We start from the raw sequence: 16,841 nt of genomic DNA, 5'->3' as shown, positions 1-16,841 counted from the left end.
TGTGTGAGAGGCGGTACTTTATTTCCAAAATAATAGGATTTTTTGCTTTGAAATTCTGGATAAATAATATTGGTGCATCTAGAGCCCTATTTATCATTTGAGTTTACAGCAATGCTCTACTAATGCCATGAGTCCCTTAATGTGTCATGTGGCTGAGCAGATGGGAGAATGTTGTGTGTTATTTGAGACAGTTTTCTTTAAGAGCAATGAGAGATGTAGGAGGACCCAATTCAGGTGAAGCCAAGGGCTAGACAGCGTAACTGTTTCTGCAGCTTTTTGCTCAAATTTTGGAGTAAAATGAAGAGCAACAAGGTATAAGAAAGTATATGTAAATATAGGTGTATTTCCATATATTTGGATACAAAATAGATGTGTGTGAAAAATGCCTTAATATTTGTGTACATGTAAGTTCCATAAATACTTAGAGTTTGAAAACCATCTGGGAGATCCTCTATTCCTGAGACTCAGTGGATTGTTTCCATTTGTGTTCTCGAGTTGATCTGGTCCAGTTCTCCAGTTTTTAAGAGTTGGTCTGTTTTCAAGGCTTTTTCTCCATGCTTCTGGAAGCTGCCAGGTTCTCAGATGACAAATTACAAATGGATGAATGAGGTTCTGTGGCTGCTGTGTTTACTTTCCACTTTCAGTACCTTTACCATTTTCCTCAGACAAATGAAGTAAGAATTCCTCTGAAAATTACTTAGCACATTAGATGTTGTAGTTCGACTTCTCATGTCGATAAAGCATGCTAATCAGAGTGAAATAATCAGAGCTTGTAATGACTGTTAAATTCTACAGAATATCATGGAATTGTTTCGCTGTGTATGTAAAACAGCTTAATTAAGCTAATATATTCATAGCTGGTGTGTATTTGTGGACATTTATGCCAGCAGCAGACAAGAGAGCTATAAAAGCTTCACTTTCATGATGTGTGTCTGATGTCAGCATGCACTTCACACGTGCAGGTCAGAAAGTGCAGAGCTCGTTTCTCGCAGTTCACCGATTTGCAGCCTGGTTCTGTGTGTTTTATGTTTGGGGTTGTTTTCTTTTGTTTTTTGGTGCATGAATTTCCAAAATAAAGTGTCATTCTGGTAAACATATAGGAGAAGAGAAGAAAATATAAACTGCTTTTGGACAAAATGCAACTACCATTGTAGAGATACAGGCTACAGATTTAGTTTCACTGTGAATTACATTATAGGCAGCTGTGCTGCAAGTGACCCCAGTCTGCCTTAATTCTTCATTTTTAGCCCATTGTGATGAAGCCGAAATCACTTTGCTTTTCAAAAGCCTAAAAAGCCATAGAGATGGTGAATAATTCCACATTCAGTTCTTAACAGTTCTGTTCATTCCTGTAGGAAACAAATAAGCAGAAATCAACTAGGAAGCCTATACTTTTTGAGAACCCTGGGTGACTCTGTGCCTTAAAAATGTGTGCAGCTTTGTCTGCTGCATCATTACTAACTGCTAAGTGTCACGTTTTGATACTGGTCTTGAAAGTTTTGCCTTTAAACCTAGTGACCTCTTGATTTTGGTGTCCTTGCTCGCTGTCTTATTGAGTTTCATGAACAGAGATAGAAAGCAGTTACAACGATTTTGAGATCCATGTATTTTGATTTCTTCTGCAGATATTAACCAGATAGAAAAGTGCAAAACTGGTCACAAGATTTCCTGTTTGATTGCTGGTAGATTTGGATTTTTTCAAGTGATTCTCTGCTCTGTAAACTGTTTAACCAAATGAGTATTCATGTTTCTTTTAAATTTAAAAAAAATAATAATAAGATAAAATAATTTAAAAAAAAAAAAATCTACAAATGCAAGGTTAGATGTGTAACCTAAAGCAAGTCTCATCATTAGCACTTGTCAGGAATTTTACATTAATCACATACATAATTGATAAATTATTTGGAGCCAAAATAGTAATCATATGAAACTAAAACTTTTTTGTATATATGTAACTTCCCTTGTTTTGTGTATTTCATCCATTTCAATTATATTCATTGTATTTTATGTGAGTTGAATTGATGGATCCCCCTGTGTAAGTAATTGCAAAGCCTTAGCTTAGCATACAGCATAGTTAAGAAAAATGCAAATTTTCTGTTCTTTGAAACTTAGATTCCCTAGATTTTAAATTATTTACTTTTCTTTAACTGCTTTTCTAGGAACAAACTTCACCCTTGCAGAACTGGGAATCTGTGAGCCTTCTCCCCATCGAAGTGGCTACTGCTCAGACATAGGAATACTCCATCAAGGCTATTCCTTGAGCACTGGCTCTGATGCTGACTCAGACACAGAGGGAGGGATGTCTCCAGAGCATGCAATCAGGCTGTGGGGAAGAGGGATCAAATCCAGGCGAAGTTCTGGCCTGTCAAGTCGTGAAAACTCAGCTCTTACTCTCACTGACTCCGACAATGAAAACAAGTCTGATGAGGAAAACGGTAGGGTTTTTTTTTTTGTTTGTTTGTTTTTTTAATATATTCTAGATGTGCATGTATAGTAACATGAGTGTTCTTCTGAGGATTCATTTTCTACTTTTCTTTGTCAGTTTGATTTAAGCTGCTTTTGAATACTTTTTTTTTAATTTTTTTTTTTTTAAAATCAATATCAGGAAGCTATAACGTGCTTATTTAATTTATCGTATGATTTTGTTTTTAGGCAATACCCCTTCACAGAAATTTATATTCAGAGTATATTAACTTAAACTTAATGGTGAGAAATGAGAAGAATTTTTAAAACTAGGTTATTGTGTGATTTCTATTCACAGCTTGAAGTAATATTAATAGCATACAATATGCTAGTAGCTGTAAAAATGGTGGTATTTGATTTTACAAGAGTTCTTGAATTTTGTGGGTTTTTGTATTCTGTACTTGCTTATTGGTGGATTTAAGGGGCTGTTGAGAGCAAACATATGCATCATACTGAGGCAAAGAGTAGGTAATTAATTACATAGAAATGAGACTTTAGACAGTGCACGAATCACTGTTGACAAAGCACCTCACCAGTCGTTGGTGAAGCTCCATCAAGCCAGCTGTCCTTTCAGATGCATACAGCACAGATTGTTGATTTTCATATTTGTCTGCAAAAAATGTATCAGACAAATCATCTGTGCCCATATCTTTTTAAAGAAAAAAAAAAAAAATGGTAAGAATGGATTTACTGCCATTTGTCCTCCGCACCACAGGGTAATGAAGACACAAACTCAGCTTAGGTAAAATATTTAATAAAAAGCTTTGACATTTGCCATTTTGCAAAGGTGAAGAGGAGCCTCCTTAATGTTGACCTTGGAGCAATTCTCAGGCAGCCAATACCAGGTAACGTGATCAGGTCTCAGCTACATGTATTACTTATCACAAAATTGAATTTACTGTGTGATGCTACTTACCACATGAGGGTTTCTTTCCTGTTTATTGGAGGCTCCTCCCTACATTCAGTGGCAGCTGTAAATGTAAGCAAAGCAGGGGTGTGATAGGTGCTGGAAACTTAATCAACTCCTTGTTAAAGCAAACAAGGTAAAACTGAATTACACTTTCTATATTGATAGAAAAAAAGTTCAGAAAAGTGCGATTGATTTTTATTTTATTTTTTTTTCCTGCAAGAGCGTGCAATTTTTCCTGATTTAAATTGAATCTTCAAGTAGTGTCTTTTCTCTATGGGCATAGCAGAATATATTTCTTCATCAAAACAAAAGAGGAAATATGTATTTGCTAGCACAAAGAAACCATTATTTTTTAAAGAGTTGTTGATTGGATAATTAATCAATTATTATTATTTACTTTTTTTAGTAGTACTGTTCACAGAAAATGTCAACTTACATTTACTTCGGTATAGTTTTGAAAAGCTCCAACAACAATTGGAGTTCATTTCTCTAGCAGGATTTCCCTTCATATAGGTGACTGGCAGCCTTTCTTCATTGCTGAAGAAAGCGCTTTGCGACAGCTTTTGTCTCAGAAAATTTAATCCTGAGACCTAATTTTGTAGTTTTGCAGACATTGATGAAAGAAGTCTGTTTGCTTGCATTTTGTTTTTGTCACTGTAGTAAGTGAATTATAATTACCGAGCAACTGGAAATACGGTGCACTAAATCCATTTTGAACAGATAATTTTTCTAGCTGTGAAAAGAATAAGCAAAAGGAACAAGGAAAATAAAGGGGGATGTGATAAAAGAGCACGCGAGAAAGGAAATAGTGTCTTGAATTCACTTTTACTTGGCTTTTAGGATTAGTGCTTATGTTTGGTTGTTTAAAAAAAGATCACGCAATGGTCTGTATACACAGAGGTGTTGACTCCTGTAAACTTTTTATTCTTACTCTCTCACAAATTCTGGTTAGCTCAAAAATCAATGTTTTTTCACATCACTGACTTTATGAAGTTTGGCGATGTATTATCATATAGATTGACAGTTGCCCCACTGGTTCGGCACCGCAGTGTGGGCACTTACGAAACCATCATTAATTTCTCACAGTCGTGCCCAGCAGTGGTTTCCTACATAATAAAAACTGTGTCCTTCAGAAGCAGATCAATAACTTGCTCGGTATTCATCTTAAAGAGAGAGTAACAAGAATCTGTATATCAAGAGAAATTCACTTTCTGATATTGTTTCAGATTTGCAAGGTTCTGGCATAGAATAATACATTTCTTGGTACAAGATTTTATCCATTTATGCCTAGCAGTATTAGGGGCATTCGTGATGCATAGATTTCACTGAACTTACTTCAAGTGTTGTTGAAGTTTTTTTTCCCTTGGTACATTACTATTGTTACAAAATGGTAGTTAATGTCCAAAAGGGGTAATGTATATGGTTGCACTTGGGGAAGTAAAAAAAACTAACAAACACAAGAACAGAAAGAACTTTTTACTTTTCTTATTTTCTTCATATATTATGTTTATGTATGTAAATTTTTTTTACACCTCCGCGTAGCCCAGAGCTGGCTTGATTTCTGACACTTGCTCTAATGATTTGAAGTTGTACGGATGGGATTCATACCCCTTCACAAAGTTTTTGGCCATTTTCCACACTGCTAGATTTGGTGTGTTGCAATTTGATTAGGATTTTGAGGGCCTTGACATATCAACGTGTTCAAAGTGCTTATAGGTAAATGCAAATATTTTAAACACACTTAAGTTCACTTTTACTTGGTACATTAACATTCTTCCTAACAATATAGAAAATGCAGTTTGAAAAAGGAGCGCTTCTATAATTTTATTTATTTATTTATTTAAGTCTCATTAGGCTCAAAATTGTTAATGTATTTTGCAACTTTTAATGCTGTCTCTATCTGGTTATGTCTTCTTTAAATATGGCAGTGTAAATATTTGAAAGCAAATCTGTCACCAAATTATTATGCAACATGATCTGTTGAGCAGTGAGATTTAAGTAAATCGAAGTTTTCATGGTACATCCAAATGTAAACAGGCAGAAATACAGCTCTACTCTGATGTCATGTGCCAACCTTGTAGAGAGAGATTTTGGGACACCCACAGATACGTTGTGTAGGGGATATACCAGAGGGCTCCCTAATGTTTATTTTTTCATTATTAAATCCCTTAACTTTTTATTCCAAAACACAATGGAAAACTTGCAACATAGGAGTACAAAGAAACAGAACATCACAATTGAGGAGAAGATAGGTGCAGTATGCATTTAGGACAGATCTGCAGTCTGTGTGGTACCTGTGGTAATCTGTGTTTTGAAATCCACGGTAGAACTCTGTGATTTTGGTAGTTCTTTGCAGGTTAAACATTTGTAATGGAAATAATTCTAAATCTGAAAAAGTAGTTGTGTGTCTATAGCCCAGCTATACATGGTGAAGTTCAAACCAGGGCTACATGATCTGAATGAACCTGGAGAACTCCCACTGTTGAATGTAGTACTGCCATACTCACCCTCTCCTTATTTTATGTTCCGTTCCTGGGGACCTTCCCTAGCTTTTGGAGGCAGCTGGTCTCCAGCACCAGTTGTAAAGGATTCAGGTGCTATGGGAATGTGTTGGAGAATGCTTCTCAGAGAAATTATTATCAGGTTCAGCAAGCGTATCACTTTGGTGTTTGTTTTATTATTGTAGCACTTTCAATCCTTTGGTTTGAATACTAGAAAATACCACAAGTACATATCATTAATAAGAAACATATATAATTTAAATATATAATTTATTAAGTAGAATGAAGTAGAGAATATTGTAAGATGAAGTGTGAGAAACTGTTTCTTATAAATTTCTTATTATATCTTACAGAGAAAAATAGGAAATCATGTTTTCCTGGGTTTTTTTTTTGTTTTTTTTTTTTTCTTACTGTGAGTTTTCTGGTGTTGATTTCATATCATAATTTTTCCAACGTGTATGTAAAGTAGATCTTAAAAAAATAAAAAACAAATCTTAATTCAAACTAAGCTCTTTTTTTACAGATGCTTTACTTTTATGAGAAGGATGATCAAGGCTTTTTCCAGGTTGTTGTTGAACAACAGGCTTAGATTTATGATAGAAAAGAAAAAAATACTGCCACATCAAAGTAATGAACAGGGGCATCAGACCATCAGATGACAGCTGAAGAGTTTATTTTCTTATTTTCACTGTTTAAATTTTGACATGTTGTTCTCAATATTTCCTTATTTTAATTTTTATTCAGTGTGCTATTTCACACTTCATAATTTGCTGAAAAGCTGGTGGTGAAATTGTGATTCTGCTCTTCAGAAGATTTTGATTTTGTCTTCTGCAAGATAACCTCTGAGTGTGACAAAACCAATCTGAAAGTAGAAGGTTTTAATCTTCCTGACAACAGGATTCTGTTTGTGTTTAGTAAGTTGGACTTAATCTTGCTTCCTAAATATTTCCATTAAAAAAAAATTTGCTTTGGGCTATGGGGAATTTCTTAAAAAAATAATTAAAAAAAATAAAAAAAGTTGGTGAAACAGTGTGATTTCAGTAGGATCAGATCTATGAAATGTCAGGACAAGTTAGGAAAAATGAGAATATTCTCTTCTCATTTTGAGGTAGTTTTTCTCCATGTGTAAGAAGCAGGGAAGCTCTGGGCTTGCTGTATGTTGTGTGGTTGAGAGTTTGTTTCTTCCATTGGTGCTCCCTGGGAATGTTGTGAACATTTACTTCCCAAACCTACCCAGTTAGCTCTGAAGCAACAGGAAGGGCAAGGAAGAGAGGAAGAGCCACCACAATTCTGTGATGTTTTCACAACTGCAAAAGCATCCAGATGGTCCCAAGGGTTTTAAATGAAAAGTCATAGACTCTGAAAATGGAAATGTGTGCTTCATACATCAGCAAGGCTTCTTAAGAAAAAGCTCTTGGATGGTTTAGCTTGTGCATGGGTATGCTTCTCCAGGAAGGCATTTAAAGTACTTTGTAAATGACAAATTTAAAAACTAATTAAGCACAGTATCAGAAGTGAGTTGCTTGAGTGGATCCAATTTTGATGTGCTCTCAAAACATGAGGGCACTTCTGATCGGAGATAGATTCCTAATTGAGGAACTGACTAGCAGGAAGAACTTTAAAAGACCTAACTACACATCAAAGACAGTCTTGTCCAGGTCAGTGGTTTGTGCAGTTAGTGTGGGAGGGGGCTAAATGATGGAGCTAAGAACAGAAAAGAGGTGTGTATTGCTGGTAAACTTTGAAGTCTTGTGCAGGACACGAGTGTGAAATGACAATATATATAATCTTAAACATTTGTTACAATCTTAATATAACCCAATAACACTCTAGTATAGATCATAGGATAATGCAGTGAAAGTAATGTTAAACATACAGGTGTATCCAAAGAATAAAATACTGCTCACAGCACAGTGTTGGTGGTATTCTAGACAGAGATGTGGCTGCAGTAGTACTTATTCTTACCTGGCCTAAAGGGTTCATAGAATCACGGAATGACTCGGGTTGGAAGGGACCTCAAGGATAATGTAGTTCCAACCCCCCTGCCTGGCAGGGCCACCAAACATACACCTTTACTAGATCAGGTTGCCCAGGGCCCCGTCCAACCTGGTCTTGAACACCTCCAAGGACGGGGCATCCACAACCTCCCTGGGGAGCCTGTTCCAGGGCCTAACCACTCTACTAGTGAAGAACTTCCCCCTAACATCCAACCTAAATCTTCCCTATTTCAACTTAAAACCATTTCCCCTTGTCCTGCTATTAACAGCCCTTTCAAAGTGTTTGCTGCCCTCCTGGGTGTAAGTTCCCTTCAGGTATTGAAAGGCTGCAATGAGGTCACCCCGCAACCTTTTCTTCTCCAGGCTGAACAAGTCCAACTCACTCAGCCTGTCCTCATAGGAGAGGTGCTCCAGCCCCCTGATCATCTTCGTGGCCCTCCTCTGTACCCTTTCCAAAATCTCTATGTCTTTAAACAATGCCATCTTGATTGAGTTAGAGCTTTGTGTCTGTGAAGTCTGTAATCTTTAATTTCTCTGAGATGTCAGGGATTTTAGTATTTCTGATACATTAAATGCTTCATTGTGGCTGCTGAGCCTGAACACTTTGCTTTCTGTCCCTGTGACTACATCAGAATCTGGCTGAAGCCGTTTCTGTTTTTCATTTTTGCTTTTCAGAGTGAGTTACGTGGAGTACCTGATTGTAATTACATCATCCAAGGCATACAGGGGGAAACAAAACCCAGTATTTAGCCCAGAAATCAAGGAAAACAGAAATAGAGACTGGTGAATTAAGTCTACCTGGGAAACAGTGCCACAGCTGAGTTCATTAGTTGTGGATGCTGGCTGTAGTCTGCTTTTCCTCAGCATGAGACAAATGCTTTTGCGTGCAACTTTGTCTGCATTATCACTGAAGGTTGCAACACAGGCAGGTGTTTGTGTGTTTGTTTTTGTTGTTGTTTGTTTGTTTTTTAAAGCTATCTCAACATAACCTTGTGATTTTTCAATTAATATTTTAATCATGGTTCCTTCCATCTACTGGACAGAAGTGATGAAACTGTACTCTAAAGAATTTCAGTACAGCACATCATTCAGTTTGCCAATTATTAGTTTTAGTAAAGTGAACTTAGATGATACAGGTCACTTAAGTAAGCAGCAGCGTCTTTTTTCAGAAGTACAACTGAATTAGAATAATGCCTTGTTATACTTTTCCTTAACAGAAATGTGTATCTGATAACATTAATCCAGCTTGGTAATGAATTCATTGTGAGTGGCTGATGAGAGATAAAACTGTTACAGGAAGGTTTGGCTGCACATGTTTGTTAAAACAAAATTTATCAGAGTGCAGCATAAAAGTAGGTGTATTTTACTTTCCTGTGTAAACTGAAGCACTCAGCATAGGAATCCATGCATTGAATTTAAGTCTTCTCTTTCAAAAAGCTATGAAATTTTTACCTAAAGCTTCCTCTGAATTTATCAAGCTACATACTGGTACTTTTGTTCTTGTAGCACATCCCACTGTTTATAATCTTCCTAATTACAAAGGCTTGCATATTTCACTAATAAGCACATAATGAGGTGAAGGTACACACTGCTTGTTCTCATCAGCCTGTTGTTTAGGCTGTTTTCCTTGAGTTTGGCCATTGGATTCTCTGTGTACGAATGCATGTTTGCCGTATGTGTCTCTCTACACACATATAAGGGCTGTTTAACTATTAATTCTATTACTAAATATTTAATTTGATATATTTTGTGCTTACACTCTTTGCAGTGTTCATTTCAAGTTCTCTGGCAACTTGTCTAAGAGAATATATTAGATGTGATTGTTACTGTAATGTTTAAATATAACTATTCAGAGATAAATTATACTCAGCTAGAAAACAGATATGAACTTTAAGTTCTGAAGTTATAATATATTCATACATTAGAATAATTAGATTTTACCCATCTTTACCCAATATCCATGACTCAGCTTTTTGTATAAAGTCCTACCAGAACTGTACTTGTTCTGCAATGTGTGATATAAGCAATCCAGAAATTATTTCTTTTCTTCATTTTAAACTTCACTATATCTTATATCTTATGTGGGTTAAAGTTAACTTTCTTAAAAGAACTTAGGCTTCTATGTGTTGTATGACAGCCAAGTTCCTTGATGTTGGAAAGGAAAATACTTTTGTTTATTTAAGTCCTTCTGTGCTGTTTGAAATTGCTGATACTTGTGTTCCCCCTTTAAGAAATTGTGTGGATGGCTGACGTTTCAGAAAGGCTGAAGTTCTGCCTCTTGAATCAAGGGAAATATATGTTATGATCAGCTGTTCTTCCACTTTGCATGCACTTGCTTGTTAAGCCTTTGGTTTATTGACCTCGCATTTGTGTTCTTCAAGATATCAAAAGCTGTTGGTAGCACTACCAGTAACATGCTGAAATGTGAACGTGAAATATCAGTTATGATAAGAATTGAACTGTTTTATGTACGGTTGGTTGTAGTCTTTGGTTAAAGGACATCTTAATAGAGTACAAGGAAGATATGACAATAACAGAGAAATTGAACTAATTTGAAGTATTTACCCTTTCAGTAACATTGGCTGCTATTGCAGGCTAGTTTTATCTGTCCTTAAAAATACTCGCCTGCTTCTTGCAATTTGCCATGGGAAGGCTTTCCAGGTAGTAGGTTTGCCAAAAAGGTATCTTTAAATGTTTTTTACAGGCTGAATGGTTCATCTCATTATGATGTGTTGTGTTTGTCACCAGAGGGTGCCATTGCTGCGATGTTCCACTATCTCATGTTAAAGAAAACACATGGTTTTGTGTAAAGCTGTGTCAAGGAAAAGCCTTATAGAGAATAACTTACACTACTGGCAGCAGAGCTGTATGTAGAGTCAATTCTTCAGGTGTTTCTTTTGGGAAATCTAGCGTTAGTTGGAACCTGACCCTAAAAGAGGACACGTTCCTGGTTCTCCATTTGTTTTTAAGTTTCATAAATTCATGTAAGTAACACAATTTGTATTGCAGTTCCATACAAACTCTGTTACTCCTTTCTTACCAAGAAAATCTCTGCTTATTTATAGATACTTGGTACTATACAGCAGAACAATGAGGATGTCATAAGAGAACATTTTGACATGGGGGGAATGAAACTGCAGAAAGAGATATAGTTACCAAAAATAAGTTGTTGGTAGATTGCGTGCTGGGTCCTGAAAGCATCCAGTGCAAGGTCCCTTTCCTTATATTAAAATTGCAGAAGAGCCTTGGATTCGTGTGTACTGCCCCTTAAAGTCTGGGTCTGTGAGATAATCGAAACATGATTATCCCTCTATGGAGAGGTAGTGGAGATATACACAAACTGGACTCTAAGAACCCTTAGTTCTTCCATGGAGTATATCACAGATGCAACCCATTTACAATGTACATCAGATGGGATTTAGATTCAGGATGTAACTCATTTCTAAACCTGCCGTTCTTTTATATTTTTCTGTTTGCTCACAAAAACAAAGTGCAGGCATTTATGCAAACAAAAATAAAATTATGAACTATCAAGCTTCTTTTTTTTGCGTAGCCTGAGTTAGAAGAGAAATTTTCAGTGGTTTTTTTTTTAATTGTTATAAACTTCTTGGTATTATTGAGGGCCTTCAGACAATGTGTCTCTGGGACAGATTTTACAATTTGCCAACAATTGAATGAAAATAATGTTTTGATGTTTTTTATTTTTATTTTTGAGAGTGTTAATAATATCTCAGAGATGGCCAACTGTTCAGGTCATTCTAGGGCTTTCCATTACTGATACAGAGAAGATGAGTGTTCAGTTGATGAAACTGCACTGCTAGAAAGTTCAAGGTGCCTATGGAAACTGATTCTTGCTTGCCATATTTGCCCTATTGAAACTGAGAAACCATCTTGTAAGACAGCACAATATCATTCAATTATAATAACATGCCTGTAGGCAAGGCATGATATGTGAGCATCATTTGTTTGCTTAGAGCCCTGACTGTCATTCAGAAATATTGAAAGGTAGCAGTTGGATTTTTTCACACAAATGGTTAAGGGACTTTTCTCAACACCAAATTAGTGCTCAAGAGTGAAAATCTAGCTTCTGTTTTCTCAGATGCTGAGCTGTAATAATGAATAATTAAGAGTCCCAGGGGAATTTATTTATTTTTTATAACTTGAGTGATGATAGATAATAAATGGATTTTATCAGTTTTCTGTACAACATTTCTAGTTGACAAACTTGCAGTAAGACTAATTACTAAATAACTCATTTTTCCTGTTTCATTTCAAAACAAGGGAATAGTTTTTAAGGAGTATTATTTTACTTCTTGTCTCCCACAAAATGTTAATAGCTTCAAGCCATGTCATGCTGTGTAAATGTGGAGAAGACAGATACAGATGCGCTTGTGCAACATAGTGCTGTTTCACTGATAGAACTATTTTCTTTTTCTTTTATTTATTTTCTTTTATTTATTTATTTATTTTTGCTAAGTTAAGTGCCGCATCTCCACCGGGTGTGTTTAAAAGTTGACAGTTCAATAAATAAAAAGAAGGCTGGGGTAGGAAGGATTAAGTTAAGGCTAAGATTGAGTATTTATTCTGCATTGTGAAAATATGAGAGAAAATAGAGAGAGATTAGGTACAAAAGAAAGAGGAGTCAAGTGGGGCTGAGAGAAGTCATCAAAATGCTTAGGTTTAGAACAGCTAATGAAACAAGCAGGGAGGCAGTAACCTGTCACCCAAAATGTTTTACTGTCTGTGTAAGTATACCAGTTTACGGAGGCATTCTACAGTAATAGAGTGTGTTGTGGTGGTTTTCATCTGTCTGTATGTCGTGTTGTTCACTTTATTAAACTGCTTTCCTGTGGCAAACCTTTCAAGTTGTTGGTCTTGAGTGGTTAATGTGTCAGTGAGCAATACTAAATCAGTAGGAATTGAAATTTTTTATCTGTGTTGTGTGTTAGTGGACCGTATGTAAGTATTTGGAGTTTTCTTCTTTCTCATTTTCATGCAACTCAGTGTTACTTCTAAAGCTAAGAACATACATAAATAATTCAGTTCGTTTCCTTCCTTTTTGGAGTTCTCTATGTTTTTCAATATTGAATAATGAAATAATAAACCTTATTTTCACAGTTCTGTCAATATATCCCTGGGTAGCTGCTCAAAGTCTCCTTGAGTCTTGATCACCTAGACAATTTGCCAGCTCTAATTTACTGGATAATTGCTGCATACTTCAAGTCCACTTCTATTGTGATACTTAACCAGTTTTTGTTCTTGGAGATGGTTTTTATCTTGATCTGCAGTTTGACTTCTCTGGTAATATCTAAAGATCAGTAGCCGTGTTCAGCTTAATCTCAAATTTTGGGATGCATGAATACTGTTATCCTATCACACTCAGTCTGGAATAATTGTTTTCTCTCACCTGTGATCTCACTCATAGTGGATTTAGTGTCCCTACCCCAAGGTAAGGACACTGTGCTCATAACAGAGCACAGTATGTGCTCTCTTAACTGGGAGAATACTAGCTAATCCTTTCAGTTTCTTTCAAGCAGAATTTCTCCTGTGCTTTCATATTCTTGGATCATGTTAATTGGTACATTTTATTTTGCTTCTGTAGACGATAGAACAGATGAAGACAGCCTGGTATGATTACAGTGTTTAGTATGGCTTTTCTTTTTTTACTCTTTAAGAGAAAAGCATAACTGAGAGACCTATGGTGAGTGTTAAAAGACTTACCGATAGCCACAGCAGTCAGACATTAATGAGCAGTGTTTTCTATCATATCCTCAGTCCAGTTGTTTGGCTAAAGATTGTGAGAAAGCATAAAGGAGCAATCAGCACTATGGCACTTGAACTGTAAGGCTGGATTTCTGGGGAGAATTGGAACGTAATTTTGAAAGCCTCACGGTCAGCATCATCAAAGAAAATAATTGTAAGCTGTGAAGTGGTGATGGAGGTAGATTGGATAGCTCTACATCTACTGTGATTTAAGTCAGTTACCATTTATATTAAACTTCTCAATATTTATTTTGTTCTACTGGTGTTTTTAAACATTTTATTCTTCCATTATTTTCTGTCTTGGTGGAAATGTTTTGCTATTTGTTAGTGTTTGCCTGAAAGAACGTATCTTCCTGGTTTGTGCTTTTTTAACATAGTGTGGCACCTTGAGCATGAGACTTCAGTGTGTTTCTGGGTAATTTTCAAGTTCTGTTTGACATGTGTTGGCTAAAAACACTATTTGCGAGGCAGAATATTACAGTATGAGTGTGCAAAGTTCTGGGTATTTTTCCCTACTTGTGATGAATCTTTTGCATAGCCCTGAAAAATAGAGGAATTTATCATTTTAAATAAATAATGAACATCATACAAAAATGATCAGGGAACATCAGTGTTTCTTTTCTATGCTTTTGTTCCTCTGTGAAACAACTGCATGTTAGAAATGATCTCTGTGATTATAAGTCTTGTTACACTTTCTAAAAGTGTTTTTTGTATTTTCTGTTTGTTAGTCTTCTTGTGACTCCTGTATTGTGGTGCACAAGTGTTCTCATTTTCATTTGCATGAAACAAATGGGCTTTTAACAAGCAAAAACTTTTCAAACAATTTAAAATGTGGTTTGGAGCTCCTGGAGTCTTACTTGAGCTCTGCTGTTATGTCTCAGAGGGGCAGAACTCACATGGCAATTTCTCCAGAAAGATTCTCTCAAAAGAACATATTAAAGATGAAATATAAGGATTTTTAGATCAAAAGGATAATGATTTTTTAAAATTTTTACTGTGTGATAAATTATTTTGAAGGTATTATAAAGATGTACAAACGTGCACGAAGGGAGAGAAGAGAAAGAAGGCTGTGACTTTGAAATTAGTACAGAGACCCAAAGGTATGCTCTGCTTTTATAAGCTTGTCATAAACCAAGAGCCAGGTTCTGTAGCGCGTGCACTCTGAACCATGTCAGGGTGAGTGCGATAGGAAAAACAGTTGATATCTATCCCATTTACCTTATTTATAAGATACTGTGTTTCCATATATGCTGGAATGCTCTGTCTAAAAACATAACCAGTAATGCAGTGACTGTTCAGAAGACCAGCATCGGCTTTTAGTGTCACTCAGCAAAATCTATGTAATGTAAACTGTAAGGCAAGCAGGGTAAATAAAATTACACTTTCTTGTCATTTCTTTTTAAAAGTAAATAAATGAAACTGAGATTCTTTAAAATGGGAGTAATTAACTGGCAAGTAACAGTATGGACATAAGTCGCATGTTTCTAACAGTAATTACAGTCAACAGACTTGATTCAGTAATTACGAAAAAAATCTGCTGTTTAGTATGAAACCCAAATGACTTTGATAGCAGTGAGACGTGTATCCAAAGACAGATGCTGGACCAAAACACCTAATATTGTGATAATTTGTTTCATATTTCTTATGTGAGCATTCACATGAATCATGCATGCTTAATATGCACTTCTGGGTTGATGTCTCATTTGGATAATTAATGGTTTTTGCACTAAAATATAAATACAGTAAAACCTATTCTAAAGATCAGCTGCAGCAAAAGCTAGTAGCAGAGAAGGAGAGTCTGAGTTGCGGCTTTAAATATGAGGTTTAAATACGAGGCTTATTAAAATAAAGGAAAGATATACTCCCATTAAGCTTACAGTCTTCATTGCAGTATATCTAATTCTTGTACGATTTTTTTACTTATTTATGGTAGACAAGGTACATCTCACAAGTCTGACCTGTTATGATGCTTATGTAAGTACAGCATGTCTTAATGGTGTTTATTAAATCTTAATAGTTTTCATAGGATTTTTGCAAGGATTAGAAAAATATCTTGGTTCTATTTAAGTTCAAATTGAATAATGCCAGTGTTTTTGGAAGTGAGATTCTGAGAAATAATGAAGTGAAGTTTCTTTTATAATAAAGTATCAGTAATGAAGAAGAATTCTGATTGCACGCATGCGAGTTGTGAATTTATGACAATCTTAGGAACAATGGTGTAGCAATGGGTGTAGGTATGGAACCATGAGTAAACATGCACAGTTCTGGCAGCTGTGTTCTGTTTACTAGCTGGCAACCTATTTTCTGTTCGTGAACAACAAGAACCCCGTTCATCAGTGTAGGAAATGGTTGCCAAACTGATTAAATAAGTTCTGTTTAGTGATACCCTATAAACACTTCATTTTACTTTTAAAGAGTTTCTGAAGTCTTTAAAACTAAAATGTCGGGCAATTTTATTTACAGACTTTCTTATGATGTCAACCAAGTTCAGCATGTGAATTCTGGTAATTTTGTCAAAGAATTTCTGTGAAAGAACCCTACCATTAAGTAAGTTCATTTCAGCTGCTATTATTAATTGAGTACTGTAAATGAAATATTTGGTACAGAAATCATCTACAGGTAATTTTGTTACCTAAGAGTTACAATCTGTCCCTGGGACATACTCTGACTTGGAACCATAACATGAAGCCTATGTCCTACATTCATCTTCCATTTGCAATCCAAACCCAGAGCAGTGTGCAGTGAGCATCCTCTTGGCCCATCCCATGAGGCCCTGAGTGCCCTCCTGGCCTTGTGCTGCTCCTTGTCTTTCTGCAGCTCTGCCTGGGTTGGAGCTAGATAATCTTGGATGTCCCTTCCAAGTTGTCTGGCTTCATTGTAAGCTTCGAGTCATCAATCTGTGTGTGTGTCACCAAGGAGCAGTTGAAACCACCCCACTGGGACAAGGTGCCAGAGCCATGGAAACTGCTGGGGCCATTGGAGCTGCCTGCTGTGCCTCACGTGTGCCTTTGATGAATGTTTTGACAAATGCAGCTATTAAATCGAGTAGCAGAAAAGTGTTGTAGCAATAAATCAATTCTGTAGCATACACAGGGCCTGGTTGATGAAACCAGATTTGTTGTGTTTTTGTTGTTGTTTTTTTTTTTGTGTGTGTGTGTTGTGTTTTTTTTTTCTTTTAATCTTTTCCCTGCTTGTGGTTTTATTCTG

The 16,841-nt window shown here is 36.0% G+C and overlaps 1 protein-coding gene across 14 annotated transcripts in view; it reads left to right on the top strand.

The window, feature by feature from the left end:
• TENM2 (teneurin transmembrane protein 2) overlaps window positions 1–16,841 on the top strand; it is a 1,269,291-nt gene that overhangs the window by 865,720 nt on the left and 386,730 nt on the right. For all 14 annotated transcript variants that reach the window (XM_032447373.1, XM_015875932.2, XM_015875931.2 and 11 more), the window contains one exon: window positions 2,160–2,435. In XM_032447373.1, the coding sequence (XP_032303264.1) occupies window positions 2,160–2,435 (276 nt within the window). The remainder of the gene's footprint in view (window positions 1–2,159; window positions 2,436–16,841) is intronic.

The sequence above is a fragment of the Coturnix japonica genome, chromosome 13 (assembly GCF_001577835.2).
Source record: "Coturnix japonica isolate 7356 chromosome 13, Coturnix japonica 2.1, whole genome shotgun sequence".
NCBI classification, from domain to species: domain Eukaryota; kingdom Metazoa; phylum Chordata; class Aves; order Galliformes; family Phasianidae; genus Coturnix; species Coturnix japonica.
The sequence above is the reverse complement of the archived record's forward strand: the minus strand, read 5'-3'. Positions and strand labels throughout refer to the sequence as shown.